We start from the raw sequence: 24,649 nt of genomic DNA, 5'->3' as shown, positions 1-24,649 counted from the left end.
CCGCAGAGCACCCGTGGCAGCGAGGCAATGTCAGATAACGCAGGAGACAGTGGGACTCTAGATAAGAGAGGAATTCCTCAACACTCTACCTCCCGCCATCCTCCACTAATGATCTTCATGTGCAGATCCTTGGTTTTCCTTTCAATTTCTCTTTATGCATACTGTATGTACAGTGGTGTAACTAGCTAAAACAAGACCAAAAAGAAATGTTGTTACCTCAAATGACACTTATTACCTTTATAAGCTACTCAGAATTGGAGTCTGGAGACTTCACAGGCTACTGTAGTATTAGCTACAGTAGTTTTAAAGTTTCTTTTTGCATCTGTATCTTATGCCTTATATACTTTTAACAACATAATACATATACACCAAAATAACCTGCAGGTAATTGTCAGAATACCTTACAGAACAGTTTTATCATGTCAGGAATGGCAGGATCAAGTGTTCAGCCGGTGGATGAAGGACTCAGTAGTGATCTCTTCAAGATGGAAAATCCTAACTGGCTGAGTGGAGCGATGGATTGCATTATTAGCAATGTGCATTCCTGGAAAAGTGAGTCCTCCCCCCTCCTCCTAATTATCCAGATGATTACTCTTCCAATTCAAACAACTGGTGAGCAGTCGCCTTCAGTCCCTTCACACTTCATCGTCTAATGCAGTCCATGAAGTCAGTTAATATCTGATAGCTGCTGAAATGTAATCTAGAAGTCTAATTAAAGACAGGATTAGCCTTCTTGTAGAGGCAATGCATTACATATCTGACTCAGCAGTGATTTGATTATCCTGAGGCACAGTTTCAGGTCATGTATGCAACATAAAGTAAGACCAGTATGTTAAACTAACTATTCTGAGTTACTTTCAGGAGATCATTGATTTGTTTTGCGTATAACTTAATAACTCGACATTCTCTAAACTTCAATATGTGTTTCTGTAATTGACAAAAAAAGAGAGAGTATCTCAGTTGTAGAAACTGGAGCTTTGCATGTTTGTACAGGAAACATTCTCTGTCATAACCTCATACAGAATCCAGGCAGGAGAAATGACACAGCTTTTGCATTTCTCGTAGCGAATGGCATTGCAGTGGCGAGGCTGATGGAGGCACATATACATTTGTGTTTGTTACCATGGTAAAAATCTTTCCAGAGAGGTCCCTGACATAGGAAAGAAAGTGCAAGAAGCTCAACGTGACCACTACTCTGTATGCATTTGTAATGTGGAGCATAAGTGTAGGAAGAAGGACTAGATGTATGTGTTGGTATATAACAGGAAAGGGTGGGGAGATTTTGATAATTTCTGAAAGGAACATAATCCACCCCCCACTTGCTCTCTCCCTCCATGCCACCTCCCTCTCTCTCTCTCTCTTTCTCTCTCTCTCTCTCTCTCTGAGTCCCAGCCCCTGAAGGTGTCATAACTGTGCTCTCTCTCTCTCCCTTTCTCTCTCTCTCCCTCTCTGTCTCTCTCTCTCTCACTCACTCACTCACTCTCTATATCACCGCCTTTCAGATCTTTAAAAGCTGGTGCTTTGCTGTGTCTCTCTCGATCTCCATTTGTCTCCTCTGGCACTGCAGGGGACTCAACCGGCAAAGCACCAAGGAAAGCTACTGTATAGAAACGGGCAGAAGACTGAGGAAAGGGGAGAGAAAGGGAGAGAGAGGGAGAAATATACATCCAGAAATAGCATCAGCCACATTTAACTGACAGAGAGTGACAGAGTGGAGAACCTGAGACCTGGACAGAAAATGCCTATCCTTTCTAACTTAACAACCGTTGTTTTGTTGCTGATTGCTCACTGCGGATCGTGGACCGGGGCAAACCGCTTGGGCCCCTTCAAGGTCTGTCCCTCCTGCAGGGATCCACTGGGGGCAGGTCGGCCCCCCAGGGACCATAATGTTGCCGGTAGCACGTCAGTGTTGGCCCAGGGAGAGCCCTGTGGTGTGTACACCCTGAGCTGTGCCAAGGGGCTCCGCTGTGTTCCCCCACCACGGGAGCACAGCCCCCTCCAGGCTCTGTTGCAGGGAAGGGGCATTTGCGCCAAGCACAGCAGGACTAGTCCCACTGAGAGGCCCCACCCCACAGGTAAGATACTGTATACACACACACACACACACACGTGCACAAATCATGTATGCACACATACATGCATGCGCCTACAGATGCACACAGACACACGCATGGACACTGCAGGTAGGCTAGTCGTGTGCACCACACATAACTGTATTTACAGTGTGTCTCCTGTATTGCTGTGTGTTGCATGTGATGCTGTGTCACTCACCAACAAAAAGAAAGGCCAATTAGTGGGTGACATTTAAGCCTGGATGCATTTTGTGCACCACAGATGAATTTGCAAACCTCTAGCATCTAATACTGCTCAGCAGTGCCTCTGGAGTCACTCTGATAAAAATGTCATTTGTCATTTCAGTCCTATTGTAAAGGACTGTGATCTGTTAATCACAAATGATGGCAAACCACCAACAACAAGGAGCTTTTATTCGCTCTTGAGGTGTTGCAACAGTGTTCAAGTAAAGATGTGTTTCCCTGCATCTATATGATTTGTTAAGTGTGATATATTTCATCCATTTCACTGTCAGGGTGCATGACAATGATCTGTCCTACAAGTCAGCCTCTCTGTAGAGAATTTAGAATGAATGTGAAACTGTCACAGTGTCACCTACATCCTGATCAAGCTGCTTTTTATTGCAGTGATCTCCATCTACTGTTCAAACTGAGATACTGCGATTAACTGCCTGAAAAGGAAATATACTGAAGGAAATTAGGTCTCTCATTGAATGACCACCACAGATAGATCTCATCTCAGTGACTGCTTAGAAATGTCCAGTGCAAAAAGATGCAAAGATCGACACCACAGTCTAAATATTATACGTGCAGCATACATTGTAAAATGTGACGTTGGATGTGGTTTGATGTTAATGGCTACGATGGTTTAATATCACATTCTCATGCCGGTCTGTCATTTCCTCTCAGGTCCCCATCCCTCACACAGTGGTGACATTGAAAGAGTAAGTTCATGCTTTTATTTCACAGTCTTTTAACGAGTCAAGCTAATGAATCGTCACCTAAATGATCAAAAATCTGAGATGCATAAAGCATTTCGTGTAACAAGATTGTATTCATATGTGAAGAAGAGGGTTGTATATCAAGCTATATTGTGTTATAGAGAGTTATTACCATAGATCCTTTGCTGTTTGGGGTGTTGCAGTGGCATGTACACACACTCTGCCCTGAAGCCATGCATTATGGTGCATGATGTGTGTGCTGCTATGCGGCAGAACTAATTGAGCATGATGTGAATCAGGAAAGTTTCAAGTCGGCCGCTGCCGCCACAGATTTTTCACTTTTGCGAGCCGGGTGATCCGCAGCATTCGAACTAATATGTTTGTCATCATGGCAACAACAATTGTCACATAATTGGTCAAGATGACAGTTTAATTTTGCAAAGTGACACAAAAAAAACGCACAGTCACTTCAAACCATTCAGTGACCTGAAAAGCTAAAGCATTGTGTAACAATATGGTTATATAATGTTATACAATATGTGACATCTGATATATATAAATATACATATTCTCTGCTTCTGGCTCTGATGCTGCATCACTGTAGCTAATCCTTTGTGATTCACATCCACACGTGTTGTGATCAAAGAGGATTTCTGCCAACACAATCACCTGAGGGGGGATAGCAGCGTGCCACTGCCACTCTTCAGATGAAGACAGGTTCTCTGTATTTTTGCCTCTGGTGATGTTTGAAGTCACTCTCTGCGTTGCTGATTTCAGGCACCCTGCCGCAAGCTGCTCAATAGTGTCCTGAGGGGTCTGGAGCTGACAATCTTCCAGTCTGACCGTGACATCTATATACCCAACTGTGACACCCGTGGCTTCTACAGGAAAAAGCAGGTAGAGTGTTACAGTCATGAAACGTGCAACTTTATCGACTGTTTGCTCTTGTGATGTGGTGTGAAAATGTGTCTTTGCTGCACTGACTTGGTGTCACTGTATGTATTTCTGAGAGTGTGAGAGCTGCACTCCACTGCAGCTTTCTGTTCGGTGCATCCAGAGATTTGTCTGTGACCACAGGGGCTGAGAATAACTGACACTTCTCTTCTCTGAGCCTCTCAGCTGTGAGCTCAGAGAATCAGTACTGCGCTATGATGACATATCATTTTCTCTCTTCTCCTCTCTCACCACCTTTCCCACTCTCCCACTCAATCTCCGCCCTCCTTCCCTTTCAAAATCTCCCTCTCTGTCTTTTAATCTCACACAGTGCCGCTCCTCCAAGGGCATGCAGCGTGGCCACTGCTGGTGCGTGGACGAGCTCGGCACGCCCGTGCCCTCACATGCCAGCGAAGATGGTACTTTACCATGCGATGGGGAGTGAGGGATGAGTCTGTCCTATTGCTCTGAGCCTGGAGGAAGAGGAGAAGGAGGAGGAAGAGGAGGTGGTGGTGGAGGAGCAGGAACACAGGGAGAGGGGGTGGCTTTAGCATGTGCTAGACACTGCCTGGACAGGAGGTAGCAGGGATAAACCACTTCCTATGGAAAATACACACCAGTTAACGTTCATGTCCTCTCTACAAGCAAGACACACACTCTCTCACAGTCCAGCAGCAGCAACAATAACATCTGCCTGAATGTTCAACAGTTGCAGCAACGTCCTCTGCGTCGTCCGGTGACATGCTGCATGCTCACATCAACGCTCCGTGAACTGCCTCAGTGATCCAAGCGGTATTACTCCGAATGATCTCTATATTCCCTGGCTCTTGTCCTGGCTTTCTGGTAGATTTTGATTTTTTCTTTTTACTTTAGGATAGCTGACACTGCCTGTGTTTGTTCTGATCTCAGTGGGCTGAAATACTGTTACGCAGGTGATGTGACACAAATGTTTGAAAAATGTGTCTCCCTCACCCTCCTCTCTCCCTCTCTCCAAAGATACACTGATATCAACATACCTAATTGACAGAATATTTCTTTTTCTATTAATTTATTTTTGAGTCTGTATGTCCATCAAGTACTGCTTGAATCTTACAGTATCATATATATATGTCAAGTCAGAAAAAAATAGTCATACGAATATGATCCTGGATGCTTCTGTTCATTTTATTTGATGGCGATCTGACTGCTTATTAGTTGATTGTTTGTACATATGTTGGAATTTTGTGGTCGACTGTGTGTTCTGAAGTGGCAGACAAAAAGCTTACGGCTGTTACCCTTTTCAAAAAGTTGTAAGGCATATTTTTATACACGTCAATATAATATTTTATATATGAATTGTTGGTTTATTTAATGAACTACAGTACAATGCCATGTATTTTTATATTGTCAGCAGTTTCTTATTTAAAGACAGAGATTATTTTATTTCATGTTAGGGGAAGTGTTGTGCTTTAAAGGCACCTTTATGGCAAAACTCATCACATTCATCAGAGCTCTATTCAACTGCTGCACATCTTATGGTTATATCTCATGTTTTTAATTTCCTTTTTTATTTATGCTTTGTTTATTTGAGAATTGAGAATGTCCATGTTGCTATTATGTTTAATGTTGGCACATCATACTACAAATTCTGATTTCAACAGAGGAAAAAAAAGATCAAATTTGTTATTGTTATAGTATGTCTTTCCCAAGTCCTTGCAAAAGTCATGAAATTGTGTGCTATTAAAGTGTGATTAGAATTTATCTATTTCTGAACAATCTTGTTGTGCCAATGTGTGTGCCGTGATGATAGGTCCGTGCACAAAGGACCTGTAAGATTTGCAAATATGAAAATAAAACATAATGATAATAAAAATGGAGAAGAATTAAACATATATTAATATAACGACTGGTGTCGAGTGTGTTCTTAACACAAACACAACCATCAAAGGCCAGCTGCGCCCAAATATGTCATAATTCCAGTGATGGAAAGTAACTTAGTACATTTACTCAAGTACTGTGCTACTTATTCAATGCTACTATATTTCTACTGCACCGCATTTCAAGGGAAGTCTTTGATTTACATGCAAACCACGTGGCCAGCTTTGTCACACGGGCCCCACTTTGGCCAGCGACTGGTCTGTCCTGTCCGAGTCTGACTCATTGATCCTTTATCTGTCTGAGGTTTGTGCGAGTTCTGAAATCAAAAGCACCAAAAGAGTCAATCTGCAAGTTGCAGGTGATTGAAACCGATCGCCTGCTGTGGATATGTGTAACAAATTTCATTGCCATCCATCCATTAGACATTTCACCAAAAACCAAACATGTCAACCTCACGGTGGCATTAGAGGAAAGGTCAGGGGATTTACAATTGCACTCAGCGATCCAGCTCATAACTGCTGAGATATTTCAGTCTGGACCAAAGTGGTGGAACAATTGAAAACAATAAGTAAATGAGACTGACGCAGCTGCCAGAGGAGACATAGTTTCTGCAGCAGTGATCTGAAATCACAAAAATTATATCTAAAAAATCTGCCCCAAGTGGATCCCTGCAGGAGGGAAAGACCGTGAGGAGGCCGGAGCAGTTTGTTTGGTCACTCATCTGCAATCAGCAACAAAACAACATTTGTTGAAGAAATTATCTGCATTTTTTTGTCCGGATTTCAACAAACACAGGCTTTGACTTCAAAAATGAAAATTCCCTCTCTAGCTCTTTCACAAGCTGTTGAATATGGAGCTTAAACAAAAGAGATTCATCCAGAATGAATCATAAATATTTATAAGAAGAAGGGATGAAGGTAATGAAGGTGCGAGTGTTTAAACCCATTCTACAGAGACTTCTGCACAGTCACTCCCGAAAGCCTTTGAGGGTTTCTCTGAATCATCACCAGCATAAGAACAGGTTACTCTGTATCACTGACTCAAAAAGGCTTTTATTCTCGTATATCCATTCTGGGAGAATCTCCTCTCCGCAGTCCCAGTAACCCGTCACCAGCAGCGAAACAGAAATTACACATTAGAGCACATTAGAGTCATGCTGCTTTTCTGCCATTACTAGGCACATAAAGGATCATTTTCTCCTGCTTCGCAACACAGGGACCCGATACATGCCTGTTTCCAAGGTAACCGCATAGAATATCCAATTTGTCCATGCGTGATATGAAATGAAGGCCTCGCAAGAAAAATGCAGGAGGAAGCATGATCCTTTGTAGAATCACACCACCACACGTCCTACTTCTCTATCTAGGGTGGTTGCATTTGCTATTCTTGGAGATTCTTTTCTGTGCATTTAGCCTGAGATGAAGCCAGTGATATCGTCTGACGAGGAAGGATATATTGCAACATGTACAATTGTGATTGTAAAAGACGAGGCACATTTCTATTTAAAGATTAAACATTTAAATATAAAAGAGTCTTGGATGCAGATCGATTGGAGAGATTAGATTATTTGGGGGGCAAAGTTTTGACAAAATGTCCAGATGTTAAAGGGGAAATGTGTAAGACATGGCCAGAATTTTATTTTGAAGCATTTAAATAATTCACATTCACAAAAGAGTGTGAGAAAACGACATCTATGTACTGTGTTGCAGAGATATCTGCGGAAGTTAGCATGCTAATCAGCTAGCCTCGGCCCATCTTGTCTCTTGATACCACTTCGTACCTCAAGAGGCAACAGTCTGACAGCCCCCTGTAGTTTCAGCTGGGAGATGTTTTACAACCTCTCTTAGCTTTTATTCTAAGAAGAAGAATATTTTTCCATCTATTTTCCGTACCAAACAAAAAGAAATACCACTCTGGACCTTCTGAATTCTAGTTTCTCTCTATTAGACAAGCTTAACTGCCTCGTTAACTCATCATAAAACACACTTTATTATAACTCAACCTGAACAGATACAACTCACCAAAACAGTCTTGGTTTGTCTTTCCACAGTCACCTCTGGTTTGGTTGAAATAAATCCTCAATTCACAGAGTAAGATGTGAAAAATATTCTGGCTCTACACGCTGTTTTCACCCACTGCTAATGCCTGACTCTTTGTCCGTCCTCTGCCGCCTCTCCAGTCCCAGAGCTGCTGTAAATCACCTCCGTACTGTATCCCCTGTCTTCACACTGACCTCCGCTGCCCTTGGAGGCTGTGCTTCGCCCCAGTTCGGTGTCCAGCCAAGTTCACTGGGAGGCTGTTGAGGCGGTTGAGCTGAGCCCTGTTGCCTGCAGTGACTCCTCTGTGATCGGAGGTCCCGGTCCAGGCACACTCTAGGGCCGCTGGCTCCACGGCTTGCTGACCCATGAGCTGATCAGCTAACGGTAGCTAGCTAATCATTAGGTGCTGAGGAGACATTACCCTGAGGTGACGTAGTGCTGTCACAGGGGTTATCTCAGCTTGGGGCTTGGAGACACTAAATTCAACACAAAGTCTGTGTCACACGTTGGAGGTTTGGAGTTTGAAAGCTGCGAGTCTGTATGAGTCAGGGAGAGTTGAATGAATGAAAACAGTCTGTTGCATAATGTGGGATTCAGTGTTTTGGGAGATTTACACATACAAGGGACTAAAAGTGGATGTCTCAAACTCTGCAGCAGCGCCACCTGTAATGACGAATCTAAAACAACACTGCTTCATATAAACTGGGCAGCTCCGTTTCTGTAGGAAACCTCAAAGCATGATGATGTGACTTTGTTTGTGATCTTACTGCCCCCTAGAGGCTGATAATCTCTTTGGGTATACATAATGAAAGCTGTCCTCACATACATCTGCATACATCTGGTTCCTCTAACTAAAGTAGGACACTGAAACACACAGTTGAAAATAATTTGGTTGATATAAGTTCACTAACTTTAACTGTCTTCATCTGTTGATACCACCCAACTACGCATGACCAATGTTACAGTCAATCCATCAATACTCAGATCCATTACTTAAAGTTATTGAAGGTTAAAAAGTAAGTAACTTCTTTTTAACTACTGTTGCCAACTGTCGATCAAAGTCTGCCTCAGACACACGCTCTTTATAATAAGGCACCACCCTTTATAAATAGGCTAATAAGCTGTAATTAGTGGCTTTGCTAATGGGTAATAAATCATTTATATTTGCTTTAATGACTGGTTGTACGCCACTGAGAAGAAGGAATTTTCGTTTCCAGGTTATAAAAAAACTCCCCACTAACTGCAGCTAATTTAAGAATAAATAACCGCTGAGTAATAAAATTATTGGAAAGTATCTCGTTAATATCAACATAACTAAATTAACTGTTTCTATGACAGCGAAGGGAACAGTCCACTTATTTTCTGTCTAATACGCACACCACAGGTGATGTTTACCTGGATGAAGTCCTGGGGAGATTCCTGCAGCCTGGCTGGACAACCGTTGAGATGATTACTGGAAGAGCAAGGGGGAAAAAACAAAGATCTAATATACAAATCGGATTTGTAGTTAGTTTTCTCTGATCTTTTCTTTGCGAATCTGACCTCTTTTGGCCTCAAACAATTATTTAAATTAAAGCAATGAAAATATTTAACAGGTAGGCCTACATCTATCCTTTGGTGGAAGCATGAGCATGATATATTAAGAGATATATAAGAATAATAACCTGATTTTTATTAATAATCACAAGCCAAAAAGGCTGGGAGACACTGATTAAGATAATCTACATTTTTCCACAGCTAATTTTGTACCCATTTATATACATACACCTATTTCTAAGAACAAAACCATATTTCTTCAGTTTATGTATATTTTTTGTGGTTTCTTTTCCACACATATTTTGGGAACGTACGTTTTCTGTTAATGTTTGTTTTTAATTGCAGTGTATATGCAGTTTTTTTTAACTGAAAATCTAAATTTTTCCACTTTTAACAATTTTTTTAATCCATTTGTTTCCAAGAACAACCACATTTTTCTTCCTTTTTTGTATTTTTTGAGGTTTTTATTTCACACTTATATAAGCAATGTGCTTTTTTTGGTTCTTGTTATTGTTTTTTCACTTGCAGTGTCTGTGCAGTTCTTTTTTGTGTTTATTTTTCAGTTTATTTGTGTTTTTATTATTTTGTGTGTACTTTTTTTAACTGAAAATCTAATTTTTTCCACATTTACCCATTTGTTTCCAAGAACAAACCCATTTTTCTTCCTTTTTTTTGTATTTTTTTTAGGTTTTTATTTCACACTTATTCTGGCAACATAAACACCTGTTCCCCTCTGCCAATAAAAGCTCCTTGAAATTGAAACATTGCGTTATAGAGCTGATAATTCCGACCGTCCATGTTAACTTGAACGCACCACGAAAACGCGAAGGACCCGCCCATCTTCGGGGTCACCTGATGCAACAGCGTCGATTCTAATTGGCCCCTGCCACCTGTCGATCACAAACTCACCACGTGGTTGATAATAACATGGGTGGGCTCGAGGGGGCGGTGGTGGACTGTCAGCGGTTTATTTGGGAACATGGAGCCGCGCGTGGATGAAGTTAAGTAATGATTCATCTCGCGGGGTTAAAACGTTAAATTTTTTTTACGTCTGGACGGCCGCTTCGGTGACGTTACGACACAAAACGGAGCTCGAGCGGGTGACCTTTGGTTGCCAGCGGCCGTGTCGGTGCGAGCGCGAGACCCGGGGAGGAGCAGCGACGAACGTTAACGAGCTAACGAGTAGCTCGGTAACGGCGGCCATCAGGAAGAAGTGTCACCGCCTCGCACCGAGCGCCGAGAAGAGCCCCCCCCGTCCGCGGTCATGGCCGCCCTCGGTAACTCGGGGGCCATCTCCAGTCCCATGGTGATCCTGGCGCCCAAGACCAAGACGAAAAAGAAGCACTTCGTCCAGCAGAAGGTGAAGGTGTTTCGAGCCAGCGACCCCGTCCTGAGCGTCTTCATGTGGGGCGTCAATCACTCGGTGAGTCACGGTGTGGAAAGCTAACGCACAGCTACATGCTAACGTCGCGCTACATGCTAACGTTCTGTGCCGTGTAAATCAGGGTTAGCAAGCGAGGCTAGCGTGAGCGTTAGCATGCGAGGCTAACAGTGTTACGACGATATCTGCGACCCGTCAGATCGATTCTCCGGGACTCCAGGAGGGTTTGTTCGCGGAAAACGGTGCTGTGCGGACCGGATGTCGACAGGTGGAGGGCTGCTGGCCTGCAGACACACTGCTCCTGTGACACAGCTGTTTAAATGTGAACATCACGGGGTCGTAATCTTTTGTTAACAGCGATTATGATGCCATTAAAAATAACATGGACTCACCATTGTTGCTAACAGCTGTCTAAACACACAAGGACTACTCATTATTACAGTTTTATAAATCAGTTTTTCCCTTTTGTCTTGGAGTTTTTAATTGTTTTACTTCACAATGTAATACTAAGTTCATTTTTTGGAGTAAATCCACATTTTGATCAACAGAAAACTAATCTGGAACAATTTCTACAGATTTTTTTTATAGTCTAAACAATTGGGGCTAGAAAAATGACCATTATTATTGTTGATTATTTAGATAAAACTTAAAAAAGACAACAAAAACTCCAGAGATAGAGATAGAGTTGTAACCAGAATATAGATGTTTTATAATATGTGTTGCTTGTAAAAAATGACCATAATCACAAGATTTATTAAGAAAGTTGCAGATGATTTTTCTTTTGATTAACAACTTGATTAATCTGCTTTATCGCTTCGGCTCTACCATTATTAGTTTATGCTGAAAGTAAATGTTTCTGCACTCCCTTTTTTCAGATGTGGGATGTTAAATTATTTGATCCTTTTTTCAGATAAACGATCTTAACCAGGTGCCCGTTCCTGTCATGCTGCTGCCCGATGACTTCAAAGCCAACACTAAGATCAAAGTCAACAACCACCTCTTCAACAAGTACGGCGCAAAAATAAGCACATAGTAAAGCAGGATTGGTTGAAATGTAACTAAATTAGACTTGTAAAAATGTGCCAGACGCTGTCGTGGTGGCCTGTGATGCTTTTAAGAAACTTGTTCCTGTGAGATAAAATCAGTGGCTTTAGTCTTTAAGTGTTGTAGCTCTGTGGAGTTTGTGAAACATTATATTTTAATGAGCGTGTTCAACCAGCTCCTTCTCACTGTCCTACCTCCTCTTTCTTTTGCAGAGAAAATCTTCCAGGACATTTCAAGTTTAAAGAATATTGTCCTCAGGTCTTCAGAAATCTGAGGGAACGATTTGGTATCGAGGATCTGGACTATCAGGTACATGGTGTAAAAATCTACTATTCTGTGCGCAGACATCCTTCTGATTTCACTTTGTTGGCTGGAAACAGTTGGGCTGTATTTACAGGAGCTAAGTTTTTTTGCTTTAATGTGTCATTATGAAGTAAATGCTGATTGCACAGTGTAATGGCTGTAGAGTAATGACACCATCGGCCTTAAGATTGGTTCCCTTCTAACCTCGTTGTCATCACGCTATTTTGTCTGCCTCCGGGCACAAATCTCCCGGGAACATGAAGGCTGACTCCATAATAGAATAAAAGAATGATTAGACTCATGTTTTGTCCTGTGTTGTTGGTATTTGCTACTCTTCAGGGAAACTCAACAATCCAGTTGTGTTTGCGTCAGATGCAGCAACAATAACACCACTTAGAAATGCTGGGGGCAGGGAGAGTTGTCTGATTTGTACAATTACCAGCATGCTTTTTGTTTCTTGTTCTCCAGGTTTCGTTGACCCGCAGCTCACCAATGAGGAGTGTAGATGACCAGGGAGATTGTCTCCTCCTCAACTCCTACGACCGAGCGCTGGTCATCAAGCAAATCTCCAGCGAGGATGTTGCAGACATGCACAACATCCTGTCTGAGTATCACCAGGTAAGGTCCGGATGGTTGAAGGGAAGGTCTGCCGATATGCTGTAGTTACTCACTGTCAACAAATCACTTCCCGTATCTGTCTCTGGCACTCAGCCCCGAGCTTGTTGGTTCCTGCTGAGGACTGAAATATTTAAAATCGGTCTACATGGTGAATTACATCGTGTACAAAAGTGTATTGTCGATGATAGCTGTCTTTAGTCAGTACAGCCCAACTTTGATGCCAAAAGCTGCACAGTTAACGCACCTGCTAAAGTTTATGGTACTGTCCAGGCTACAGGTGGCCAGCTGACTCGGACTACCTCTTAGTCACAGCTACAGTCGCAGCTACAAGAGGAACAGAAAAGACAATAGAAAGATTGAAATGATTCACTTTCTGGTGTTATGTTTGTTGATGAGGCATTATTTATTCACAAGAGGCGTCACAGGAAGTCACGGGTGTCACCTGAAATATCTGCAGATTCTTCAGTGCTCTGTCATTTGGACCAGGCCAACAGGTGTCTGTGAGCGTCTGTGGTCCCAGTTGTTGTGTTGTGTCCTGCACCGTTGGCACTAGTCAGCCTTGTCGGTGGCTTTTGGCCCAATCGAGCATGTAGAATCGGCGCTGGAGCCAGTCGGTGAGAGAAATCCCTCTGATTGACTGTTGAGCAAATCAGTGCACAAGGATAGAAGCGAAACAGAAAGGAGAAGCCCGTTGGGCCTCTCGCTGTAGTGTCGATTACTTCACCCATTTAGTGCAGATTCTCCTTTTTCTGCCTTTTCCTCTTCAACAGTGCTATTTGCAATCTTTTATCAGACATATTCTCAGTTAGAAGTGGTTATATTAGCAACAGTGGTGTGAAAAACTGCTGCTTTATCATGACAACAGTTTGTATATCCTCAGTCTGGAGTCTTTCTTTATTACAGACTACTGCTACCTGATTGTATGGAGAGTTATTTCCTCTCACACAGGCTAGTTGTCCGTCATCTTTGTGGTGTGTTCAAGTGCAGCTTTTTGATCGAGACATAGGCGACCTGAGCGGTGCAACAGTTGGACTTCGTCGCCGCTAGTTCTTTGATGTCGGTTTGGTGCGTCTGGGCCTTTTTCCTACCAGCTGGGTAGCTAATGCTAACTAGCCAGTTGTCTGCAGATATCAGGCTGATGTCCATAAACACAAAAAGCAAGAGCAGAGGGAGAAGTGTGGCGAGCTTTCTGCTCTGATCTCTGCTGAAACTGCTTTTAAACTGGGTATTCATGCTCGAATAAACTGAAGCATTTTGGATTTGGATTAACTGAGATTTCTAATATGTGCAACAATGGCTGCAGCGCAGATGGTTCAGGTCTGGAAATCCCAAAACGCTTTAAGCAAATGTCACTCAAACAATAGGTAATAGTGTATTTGTTAGGGACTATTTTCAGATGCTCTGCCGAGTGTTTGTGGCAGCAGGACGGTGTGTGTGGCACTGAGTCAAAATAAACTACAGCGGGTGTGTTCATGGTGTTTTTGATAGTTGTTGGATAACAATGGAGCTCCGTGGCACCGAGGAAGAAGATGTATCAGACTTTGATACGCACTCAATACTTGGTATGAGGTTCAATTGTTTCTTTGTCTTTTGATGGGATTTGTTGACGAGAAGAAAAATGCAGAATATCACCAGACATTAACATTCGCACATGACCTGGATCTAAGATTATGTGCTATTTTTTTCAAATGATTGAATTAATTTTAATCTGCACCGAGAGCTGGCAAAGAGCTGCAGGAATAATGTTGTTAATAATGGGTGATTATTAGGTGAAAAATAGAGTAAATCACAATTGTTGCTGTTTGAGTTTGCTGTAACTGAACTGAACCTCATTCATTAATTCACTTCAGGTTTTTCAGTCAGCCTCCAGACACGTTCACATCACACACAGCGACAGGATCTTTCACCTCCCGTCTGCTTCTCTGAACTGTGTACAAAGTCACACATGCGCTCGTCTGTGTGTCCTACTTGCTATATTCTCTCTTTAACCTTTGTTTGGACCTTTTGTAGCTAAAAACCCCCGAGAGCGTTTGTCATAGACTTCCTAAAACGAGCACTTCCTGCGGGGATCTTTTTTTTATTTTTCTGCCTCATAGGTGAGGGAAGTCGACCCAAATATGACTATTTTTAGCTTTAACGTCTTGCCTGGAGCAGCAAAATGGTGCAGTGAGTTTGAACGATGGCTACATATTAAACCCGAGGACGGCAAACATCTGTCCCGCTGAAGTGTCCTTGAGCAAGAGCCTAACTGTGGCTTTAAGGTCAGAGTGAACCCGACTGCTGACCTCGCTGTGGGGAAAGCTAAACTGAACGAGTATATATAAAAAAAAAGAAGTCGATGTTACAGCAGCACTGAGCGTGGGGGAAAGAACAAATGCTCTGCTACATTATCATCATCTGTTACATGTATTCAAATGCTCGTATCAACACATCTATGTTCATGTAAATAGTAGATAACATTTGTAGGGAAGATAAGAGTAAGGTGACACACTTTCACCTCTGTTTTGTTTGTTTGTATTCGGTCTCATTTCAGTGCCCGGCCTGGTACCAGCGCTCATGCCTGTGTGGCTGAGGCGCGTGGGTACTTGAAAATTGGGTCTCACTTCGGGCTAAACATACCACTGAGTAAACTTTTGGCTGCTTTGAGCTCCTACTGGAATGTTGTAGCCTGTGGTTACGCAGCCTACATAGAAACTGGGAGGGAGATGAGGAAAATGGCAGCTCTGTTTTCAGAGTGTTTTTTAATTCACTTGGCCCTGAATGAACTCTTTGTTATCAGAGACGCAGTGTCCCTCGTTCGTCGTGACGGTTTTGCAGGTTGCTGTTTTGTGAAAAAACCAAATGAAATATTGAATTACTGGGATATCTTTGTTTTTCAGCCGAACCGTATCTGCAGAAGAACAAAATACCGAGATGTTGTACTAAGCCAGTTGGGCCGGTTGTGCTGTAGAGGGCTTCACCATTGTGGTTTTTAGGCATTATTTGGATGAATTTTAAGAATGTTGAGGATCAGGTTTTGTGTTTGTTGGCAGCTGTAGGGATTTTGTCTCGAGACCAGCTTGTCAAGCAGTTTTCCAAAGACCACATCAGTCATTTTTGACCGCACATAAAAGGAATACTTACTCGAACACACAAATTTTGGGTGGAAACTTGGCATCACATGTCTTGTGAAACACACATAACATTGATTTATTTGTTAAGTTGTTGTTTAAGGCTTCTTTCAGATAAAATCAGTCGTTGCAAAAAAGCGTCGTTAAGTGCATAATGTTGCTTTAATTTAATGAAATGGTCCAAAAAACACATGTCGCCTTCAGGATTTCGTTCACCCCATTACAGCAGGTGAGCCACGTGTGGAGGAAGCTTGCGAATCATGTAGCTGATCAAAAACAATGTACCGAACAAGATCGCAACAGCCAGATGCACTTAAATGTTTGCACAATCCAACGAAGCAGCCCTAGGCTAAATAGGAGTGTTCCCGGATCTGCCCCCGCTCTTCCCTTCTCGGGAACTACTTGTGGTGTTGTTATCTCACATCTGACCAGACTGACAGCACTGGAGTAGCCAGGGATCAAACTACAAGCCTGTAGTCCCACTCACCGGATGTAGACTGTCGGGAGTTTCTCCTGTATATCAGCATGAGAACTGGTGCAATACCACCAATCCTGTGATTCCTCTTTCTCCTGAAACCTTACAGTACGACCGTCCTGCGGTCACTTGGTGTCGTCTACCATGTGGGACGGGATGGCTGTGGCTCAGGAGGTAGAGAGGGTCGTCCCCTAATCGGACAGTCAGTGGGTTGATCCCCATATTCCCTTGGTTGCACGTTGAAGTATCCTGAATATACTGAAACTCAATTTTCTCCTGATGAGCAGGTTGGAACCGTCCATGGCAGCGTCTGCCTTCAGTATAGGAAAGTGTTTGTGAGCGGGTGATTGTGATAAGTGTTGTAAAACGCTTTAACTGGTCAGTAGACTGGAAAAGGGCTACTTTTCACCCGTCCAACATATTCAGGTGCCCTGTTTGACAAAAAAAGCAGCATCCCTGATCAGCTCTCCGACACTTTAACTGAGCTCCTGGCTCATCCTGAAACACTGTAGCTGGGATTGAACCCGGCGCTCTGCGCCACGAGAGTCAAGTCAGTTTTTATTTGTGTAACGCCAATTCACAACAAAAGTTATCTCATGACACTCTCCAGTTGGAGCCAGTCTAGACCGTACTCTCTCATTTATTTATTTACCGAGAACCAACATTTCCCCCATGAGCTCGCACTTGGCGACAGTGACGAGAAAAAAGTCAACATAAAAAAAAATGGATGCACAAAACAGTGTTCAGACAGTTAGAGACGTGTCTTTTAAAATCCTGCCCGTTCATTTCAGGGGACGCTTAATGAGGTCAGTGTGAAGTGAGTGTCTATTTTAACTGACGGCTACTGAGCACGGCTAACAACCTAACCTGGATAAGACTCAGTAACTGGCTTACGTTCAAAGCAACATTTGAAAGTAGCTGACTGTTGGCCTGAAAGACCGTCTTTCTGCTCTGTTACTGTATTCTGCTCTTTGTATGCCCCTGACAGTATTCCTCTTTCTGCACTGACATGCAAATCCACTGTTGTTTCCTCTCTGCAGCACATAGTGAAGTGTCACGGCAGTACTCTGCTGCCACAGTTTCTGGGTATGTACCGGGTGAGCGTGGACAACGAGGAGACGTACCTGATCGTGATGAGGAACATGTTCAGCCACAGACTGGTGGTACATAGGAAGTACGACCTGAAGGTGAGGAGGAACTTCACGACAAACAGTCTGACCTTTTTAATCACACGTCCTACTTCTCATCACTGTAATGTGGAAGTCCTGCACAAAGTACTTTTCCATAAGCTGGCCGCCGAGGTGCTAACAACCTGCTAATTCATAGCTTTTAGAGCAGAAGTGGCTTAATACTCTGTTTAAGATAAGAAGTATCCAAAGGGGACATTCAGATGTTGCAGCAGCACATGCACAGAAATAAGTGCAGATAGGAAGTAAGAGATAAATAATGCTAATAATAGGGATGAAAGTATAAAATGTACACGATCAGTTGAACTCAAACCTAGTCATGTTGACAAATTTAACCACTGGTTTATTAACTCGTGACAACACTGGACATTTTTAAGATATTCATCGATGATGCTTGATGTGTGCTTACTGTGATTTTGAACTTAAAATCTTTAGATCTTGCCCATACCTTGAACAAAGTGAATGCTTATAAGTTTCATTATCAAGTCCCCCACACTGATCCCCAATAACTGTAGCTGACTTCCACAGACACGTTATAAGTAGCGCCAACGTTGATATGTTAGCACCTTGTAGGTTTTAATTTGTTGAACATGGGTGCTGAAACACAAAAATAAGCAAAATGGGTTTTATTTCTATAAAAAAGCAAATGAGTAGGGAGAAGGTGCCTGTCACAGCTTCACCTCCTTTCTCGCCTCTTCCCCTGTCGAAAAACATTCATGGATGTATTTAGCACAGAGTACCACGACCACGAAGCTGTTAAGGCTTTTGTCATATGAAAACAAGCCAATCAGAAGTGGAGTGGGGGGGTCTTGCAAAAAAACAGTTGGATCCATAATACCGCACAGCTGAAGCTAACAGTAGCAGCAAACGGCACAAAACAGTAATCTGAACAGAGCAGGCCTACGCTACTGAAGGTAACGTCGGTCATAGTGGTGGTACTTGGAGAGTCTAATGTTTTCTGTGGTGGCACTGACTGGCTGTATTAATTTGTAAATATGATCTAGTATGTAATGTAATAAAACATGTAATTCAATCAAGCATCAGATTCTCTGTTTTCAGTCAAAGTGTTTACACCAGTTTGTTCTTGCAGGGCTCTCTGGTGGCTCGTGAAGCCAGTGACAAAGAACGGGTAAAAGACACATCTCGTATCCAATTTTTTAAATTATGAAGTGACCAGCTGTCTCCTCCTGAAGGCATATGTCTAAAATATGTCTTTTATTATTTAAGGGAAAAGAGCTTCCTACCTTCAAGGACATGGACTTCAGGAACAACATGCAGAAGGTGTACGTGACAGAGGAGCAGAAGGAGAAGTTCATGGAGAAGGTCAACAGAGACGTGGAGGTAGGCGACACCTCGCTGTTGTTGCACACCTCTGCCACACAGCGGCAGCATCAGCACATCAGGGATGAACCGGGCCTGTGATGCCATTTTGGCCGCAGGAGGACAGATTCCTCTTACTAGTTTAAAAACCACAACATGATTGCTAGATTAATCAATTGATATATTAATTTAGAACTATTTTGATGATTGTTCACTTTATAATCAACAATTGTAATAAACCGTATTTTACATTCCTTCTTCTATTACAGTAAATCTGTGTCGTCAACCATGTTGTAAAAACTAATGTCTCCCGTTTCCCAGTTTCTGGTGAGGCTGAAGATCATGGACTACAGCCTGCTGCTCGGTATCCACGACGTGGGTCGAGCTGAACGGGACGAGGAGGAGGGCGAGGAGGTCTCCAACGAGGAAGAACCGGAGGCGGAGAACGGCCTGGCAGCGGGCGCGACGGTGGGCTCTTATGGCACCTCTCCAGAGGGAATCGCTGGTTACATGTCTGCCTGCAAGCCTCTGGGGCCCGGGGAGTTCGACCCATATGTGGACGTGTACGCAATCGGGAGCTGCCCAGGTGAACACTCGGGTCAGGCCTCAAAATAAGACTAATCGAGACTGAGAGTAAATTGTGATGTTTGGGGAGAAATGCTTACTCGTCTCTGATTTAATGCGGAAGAATGATAGTCATGCTCCCAAGACGAGAAATATGAAGGACTGGTGATCCCCTGACTTTCTGGCAGTTGCATTGTGGGTAATGTAGGCGCAGAATCTCTGGTTCTCTGTATCAGTTCTGATCATTTGTTTTTAAACTGTCCCAACAGTGTTATCGGAGTGCTAGACAAGCAGACTGCTTTTCAAAACCTGGCGCCTACATTACCCACGATGCAACTCAGCCATTGAGGAACTGATTTATCAGATTACATGTAGCTTCCTCTGGAGCCACAGAAGAGTTTATATGACTTTTTTCACATATGCAGTAGTACTCCGCAAGACCAAATGTGGTGGAGTTACCCTTTAAATGTACCTCGTCTTCTGACATCCATGTTTTATAATTTCATCTTAACTATCAGCTTATAGGTCATCTGGAAAGTAACGATATTGCTTTTGATATTCACTTTTAACAAGGATCTTTCATCTTTATGATTGTTGCTACGAGGCCCGTCACTGCCTGTACAGTACTGTCAATATAGGCCCAATAACATCACCCTGATTGTTCTCTGCCTTTCATCTCAGGAGCCCCTCAGAGGGAGGTCTATTTCATGGGCCTGATTGACGTACTTACTCAGTACGACACAAAGAAGAAAGCCGCTCATGCAGCAAAAACTGTCAAACACGGGGTGAGTAGCACGAGCGAGAGGAAGGAAAGAGGTGGAGGGCTGCTGTCAGGCTGTTCACAACACTGAGTCGTACCTGCACGAAGGGCGACGTTTGATGTTTCCTCTCCTGTCATGTCATGAAGTGCACGATGTAAAGAGATGATGCTGATGACCTTTTTTTGCTCTCTGTCTCCACCTCTTCTCTCTCTTTGCTGCAGGCTGGCGCTGAAATCTCCACAGTCCACCCCGAGCAGTACGCCAAACGATTTCGCGACTTCATCTCAAACATTTTTGCGTAACGCTCAGCTATGAACACTGCCATAAGTCGATCCAACTGAGAGCTATAAGTCTATTTTATCATTGACCAAAAATAGTGCGCACACGGATCATTATTTAAATGTGGTGATCTGAGGCGAGACTACTTAACGTTGTAGCAATATAATGTACTACTTCTGATGCATATATTTATTTTTAAGATTTAAGAAGCATTTCTTCTAGATATTAAGCACTCTTAACTGAATAACTTTGGAGTTGTAGGGTACATGGAAACAAACTGCTGTTGATCAGTGTTGGAAGTGTTAGAGCACATCAGTGCAAGATCAAATATTATTTTTCTTTTCTTTTTTTTTCAGTCTGGGTCCTCAGGCATGAACTAAACTTAAAGGAAGAGGTTTGAAGTTTTGGGCAGTTATTTTATTTCTTTCTTTAAGTCGGATGAGAAGATTAAACCCAGTAGCACTACTCTTTTTTTAATTGAAAGAGTCCCTGTGTTGTTTGTCGCGTTCATGAGGTTGCATGTGGGTACACAGTCCTGCCAAAGGTGTCACATTATTCCACTGCTCAACAGGTGGCGCTAATACGCTAAAATAATTAGCAACACGCCAACAAAGGCAGTGAAGAAGAAGAAAAGTGCACGTTAGTAAACATGGGATGCAATCAATTAGTCCTATTATTCTTCCTAAACACTTTTTTCTTGACCTCGATGGAAAACATCCGGACTCCGGAAAAGAAAACTGGTGCTGAGAGAATCCGGCTGCACTTACGCGAAGCAACTTAGCATTCGATGCCAGATGATTGGTGCATCTCGTTAAATGTTGCTGCTGCAAGAGATTGTAGGACAACTTTGTCCTTTCATAAAAGATGGTCAAGTGTTTTCTATACTAGCGTCAACGTACCTTTCCTTAGCATTTAGAGGATACAACTAGCTTTTATCATCGCTGCCACTTTGATACTTCCAGGTCTTTTCACTCACGGTGCATTCATGTGGTGTCTGAATAATCGGAAAAACGTAAACGCCCTCTCAAGCCGTACAACAGCTTTTATGTCGGGGATAATTTTGGTACACGATCAGGCTGCAGGATATTTGAAAAAACTCAGAGGTATATCAAACCAAGAACCTTCAAATTAGACTAAACTGTGTTGCTTTCAGGGAGACTCCTCTTGTAGATTAGGCATCAAAAATTAGCATTGTGCGAGTTTTCCTTTTGTATCAAGCAGCAAAAATTTGTAGCAAGTTAGTTTGTCTCACTTGACATGTGATTTGTCTCCAAATTACGACCTAAAAGCTTACGGAGCAAAGAGACCTTTGGAGGAGCGCATGAATTCACCACAAGGAACAATAACAAGCAAAATAAAACCTCCACAGGGCATCTTTTAAATATGTTGAAGCTGTAGGAGGACGAGGAGACAGTTAGCATTGACATTGGTGACAGTTTGCCTCGAAAGAGGGTCTGTGCACAACGTGTTGTTTTTGCATTTTGGATTTTGTACGGATTAAACAAATGAGATGTTAACTAGTGAGCTTCAGAGGTGCTTGTAGGTGGATGTTGTTACCTTTTGGATGGAGCTAAGCTAGCTGTCTCCTCCTGCCTCAACTCTTTATGCTAAGCTAATCTAAATTTAACTTCTGGCTGGATCTTCTCATCGAACTCTCAGTAAGAAGTAGAATTTTTGTTTCCCAAAATGTCAAACTATTCCTTCAATCTTAGAATAATGAATAAACTTTAATAGAGATGGGTGTTAAAATAGTGGTAGTCTAGAGATAATATTATTTATCTGTTGAAGGAGGCCATTTGAATGTTTAGAGTGCCAAACGTGTGGGATCAAAGCTTTATCCAGGCAGGATTTGCATACAATTAAATTAGCTCTATTGTGACAGAGCAGTTCAATGAAACATAATTAGGAAGGATCAAATTCCTGTTTTCTACCAAAGTCTCGACTTAATTTGATAGAAAACGTACCGAACAATTGAAATCACACAATGTTTTTTTTAGCCTGTAAAGATTTTTTCCCTGCGTCTCTTTAGTTACAAACAGCCTGTGACGAGAATGTGGGCCGGCCGACCTCGGAGCATTTTCCTTTACCCACATTAACGAAGCGACTCGTCCAACTTTTTAGGATCAGTCCTGCCTTTTTTAATGAAGAACGTCGCGCGTCGACGTCTTAACTCGACATCAAAACACTCCTGAAAACGAGCCCATCCGTCATCATTCTGGACACACTCCTTTCTGAACATGGTGTAGTGTTTTGTGCATTTAAATGGCAGATGTGCGCTACGTGAATCATTGTGATAGGATAAGAAATAAAGAATATAGCAATAGAACTAGGAACTATTGTCTGTGTAATGTAACGACGTTTGAGATTTAGTGGTAACCAAGGTACTGTGTAAAACTTTATTGACAGTAACACTACATTTGAGTAGCTCGTGCAGTTCGCCTTAACACAGTGACATGAAACAGCTTTCCTAAAACACACTGACAAGGCAGCGTAGATACAGGATACTCTGTATGATGCCTCATCCTCTGATGATTGCACATGTTGTATTTTTGCAAATCAGCTTTTGGACCAAAATATATTTTACAAAGAACTTCTGAAAAGTGTTTTGACTCGTTATTTATTGGAAAATGTCTGTGTGGGAGTCTTCATGATGACATCTGATTTTTTTCTTTTTTGCCATGTCAGTGCTGTGGTTATAGGGACCGAAGTATTATTCGGTCGGTTCGTATTTTGTCTGACATACATTCCTCTCAAACTACTGGGCTGAGTCTGTAAAGTCTGGAAAAATCTTAACTTAAACTCCTGACCTGTGAGGAGACACAAACCCGGCTGTTGAATGCTGAATCAGTTAGATTTGTTGCCGTAATTAGAAGTGGTGTCAGAATCAGGTTTATTCCAAGTAACCCTGAGAGATGACGACATTAGAAGTTTTCTCTGCTGCTCAAATGTTAAAGCCACCGGTTTGACAGACGGTGACCTCACAGGTGGCTCTTATGTACAGTCTGTCAGGTACTTCAACTCCATGGTGCTGTATATCTTTGGTACAGTGTTCAAAAGGCTTCTCAGAGGTTGACTGAATGAGATTTTTAATTGCATCATACCTTAGAAAGCAGTGAAAATTATTTCGCCCCTATATCAGAATGTGAATAGGTGCAGTCAGACCTTTCTGGCGCTGTGGAGACGAAGGAGGGAGATTAAATAAAAGGCTGGAGGTCAGAAATGACAAAAGATGACGATGGTGAAACAAAGTAAAATAGGTTACAGGTAGGTACAGAGCAGCTTCTTTCTATTGGCTGTGAGACGCCTCAATTCATCATCAGCACTCAGCCATAACTAAGTTTTAATTTTATGACCGATCCAACTATGGAGCCAGAAGAGTTGACACTGAAAAAATAACAAACATCGTAAAAATCACTGCCACTGATAAAAGACAGACATGAGGGAAAAATCTGAACATTGTCAAAAAAAAACATCAAAATCCCCAAAAAAATCTAAATAAAATGAAATAATTTTTAATGTCTGTTTTTCAATGTCAATACAACTTTATCCAAATACAAACATGTCAATGCCAAAGTTTCCTTTTGTTAGTTCAGGTTTTGTTTTCATTGTTCACTGTCACTGTTCTGGCTCCAGATCCAACTCAATCCCCCTCGCTGGTCGTCTCATGTGCTTACATGGGTCACACAGAGTCGTCACTATTAAACTGAGACCGTTTCATAACCAGTTAAAAGTTTCTTGTAGAACATTCAATTAAAATTATTTCCGAATTAAGTCCATGAGGTGCACAATCCGTAGCACCAGTGACACGTGGGTGAGACGAAGGGAGGCAGCCAAGACGAGTCAGCTCGTCAGCCTACAGTCCCATCAGCAGGTGTTAGGGTGCAGATAATAAAACCACTGAATGTAACGCAGCCAGTGAAAAGTAGGAAGGATTAGCTATTTAAAACAAATATATAAATGATCATCAAGTATCATAGAAAGGTAGAGTCACACATTCTGGCTCCATCTCCGGTTTGTCTTTAATTCGATGACGTTTCGGCCTTCGGGCCTTCTTCAAGATCAACACACACGCTGACATGCAGCCACTCATGTTATATAGGCCGCGTCACACGTGAGTGATCAGACAATCAAGCTCCAACACTAAACAATCAAGAAGACTACTGTGACGAGCTGAAATGTCGTCTAATGAAGGAAAACTGCATATGGAGCCAGAGTGTGTGATTGAGGAG

At 42.4% G+C, this 24,649-nt stretch overlaps 2 protein-coding genes across 2 annotated transcripts; both read left to right on the top strand.

The window, feature by feature from the left end:
* The first annotated feature begins 1,661 nt into the window (after window positions 1–1,661).
* Window positions 1,662–5,797, top strand: igfbp6b (insulin-like growth factor binding protein 6b). The gene is made up of 4 exons (XM_073470616.1): window positions 1,662–2,075; window positions 2,982–3,016; window positions 3,791–3,910; window positions 4,278–5,797. The coding sequence occupies exons 1-4, from the start codon at window positions 1,739–1,741 to the stop codon at window positions 4,389–4,391; spliced, it is 606 nt and encodes a 201-aa protein (XP_073326717.1). The 5' UTR covers window positions 1,662–1,738; the 3' UTR covers window positions 4,392–5,797.
* Window positions 5,798–10,333: 4,536 nt separating this feature from the next.
* pip4k2ca (phosphatidylinositol-5-phosphate 4-kinase, type II, gamma a) lies at window positions 10,334–23,020 on the top strand. The gene is made up of 10 exons (XM_073470746.1): window positions 10,334–10,801; window positions 11,670–11,767; window positions 12,016–12,112; window positions 12,575–12,724; window positions 17,350–17,496; window positions 18,587–18,625; window positions 18,724–18,837; window positions 19,138–19,402; window positions 20,062–20,165; window positions 20,363–23,020. Exons 1-10 carry the CDS (start codon window positions 10,643–10,645, stop codon window positions 20,441–20,443), a joined length of 1,254 nt encoding a protein of 417 aa, XP_073326847.1. The 5' UTR covers window positions 10,334–10,642; the 3' UTR covers window positions 20,444–23,020.
* The last annotated feature ends 1,629 nt before the right edge of the window (window positions 23,021–24,649 follow it).

Source organism: Pagrus major, chromosome 7, assembly GCF_040436345.1.
Source record: "Pagrus major chromosome 7, Pma_NU_1.0".
NCBI lineage: Eukaryota > Metazoa > Chordata > Actinopteri > Spariformes > Sparidae > Pagrus > Pagrus major.
The sequence above is the reverse complement of the archived record's forward strand: the minus strand, read 5'-3'. Positions and strand labels throughout refer to the sequence as shown.

What these genes read in the sequence shown, in the direction of transcription:
- igfbp6b (XM_073470616.1), top strand. Translation starts at nt 1,739, where the DNA reads ATGCCTATCCTTTCTAACTTAACAACCGTTGTTTTGTTGCTGATTGCT. An exon ending in TGAGAGGCCCCACCCCACAG is followed by an intron (nt 2,076 to 2,981) that starts GTAAGATACTGT and finishes ATTTCCTCTCAG; the next exon opens with GTCCCCATCCCTCACACAGT. An exon ending in ACAGTGGTGACATTGAAAGA is followed by an intron (nt 3,017 to 3,790) that starts GTAAGTTCATGC and finishes TGCTGATTTCAG; the next exon opens with GCACCCTGCCGCAAGCTGCT.
- pip4k2ca (XM_073470746.1), top strand. Translation starts at nt 10,643, where the DNA reads ATGGCCGCCCTCGGTAACTCGGGGGCCATCTCCAGTCCCATGGTGATC. An exon ending in ATAGGAAGTACGACCTGAAG is followed by an intron (nt 17,497 to 18,586) that starts GTGAGGAGGAAC and finishes TTGTTCTTGCAG; the next exon opens with GGCTCTCTGGTGGCTCGTGA. An exon ending in CAAAAACTGTCAAACACGGG is followed by an intron (nt 20,166 to 20,362) that starts GTGAGTAGCACG and finishes TCTTTGCTGCAG; the next exon opens with GCTGGCGCTGAAATCTCCAC.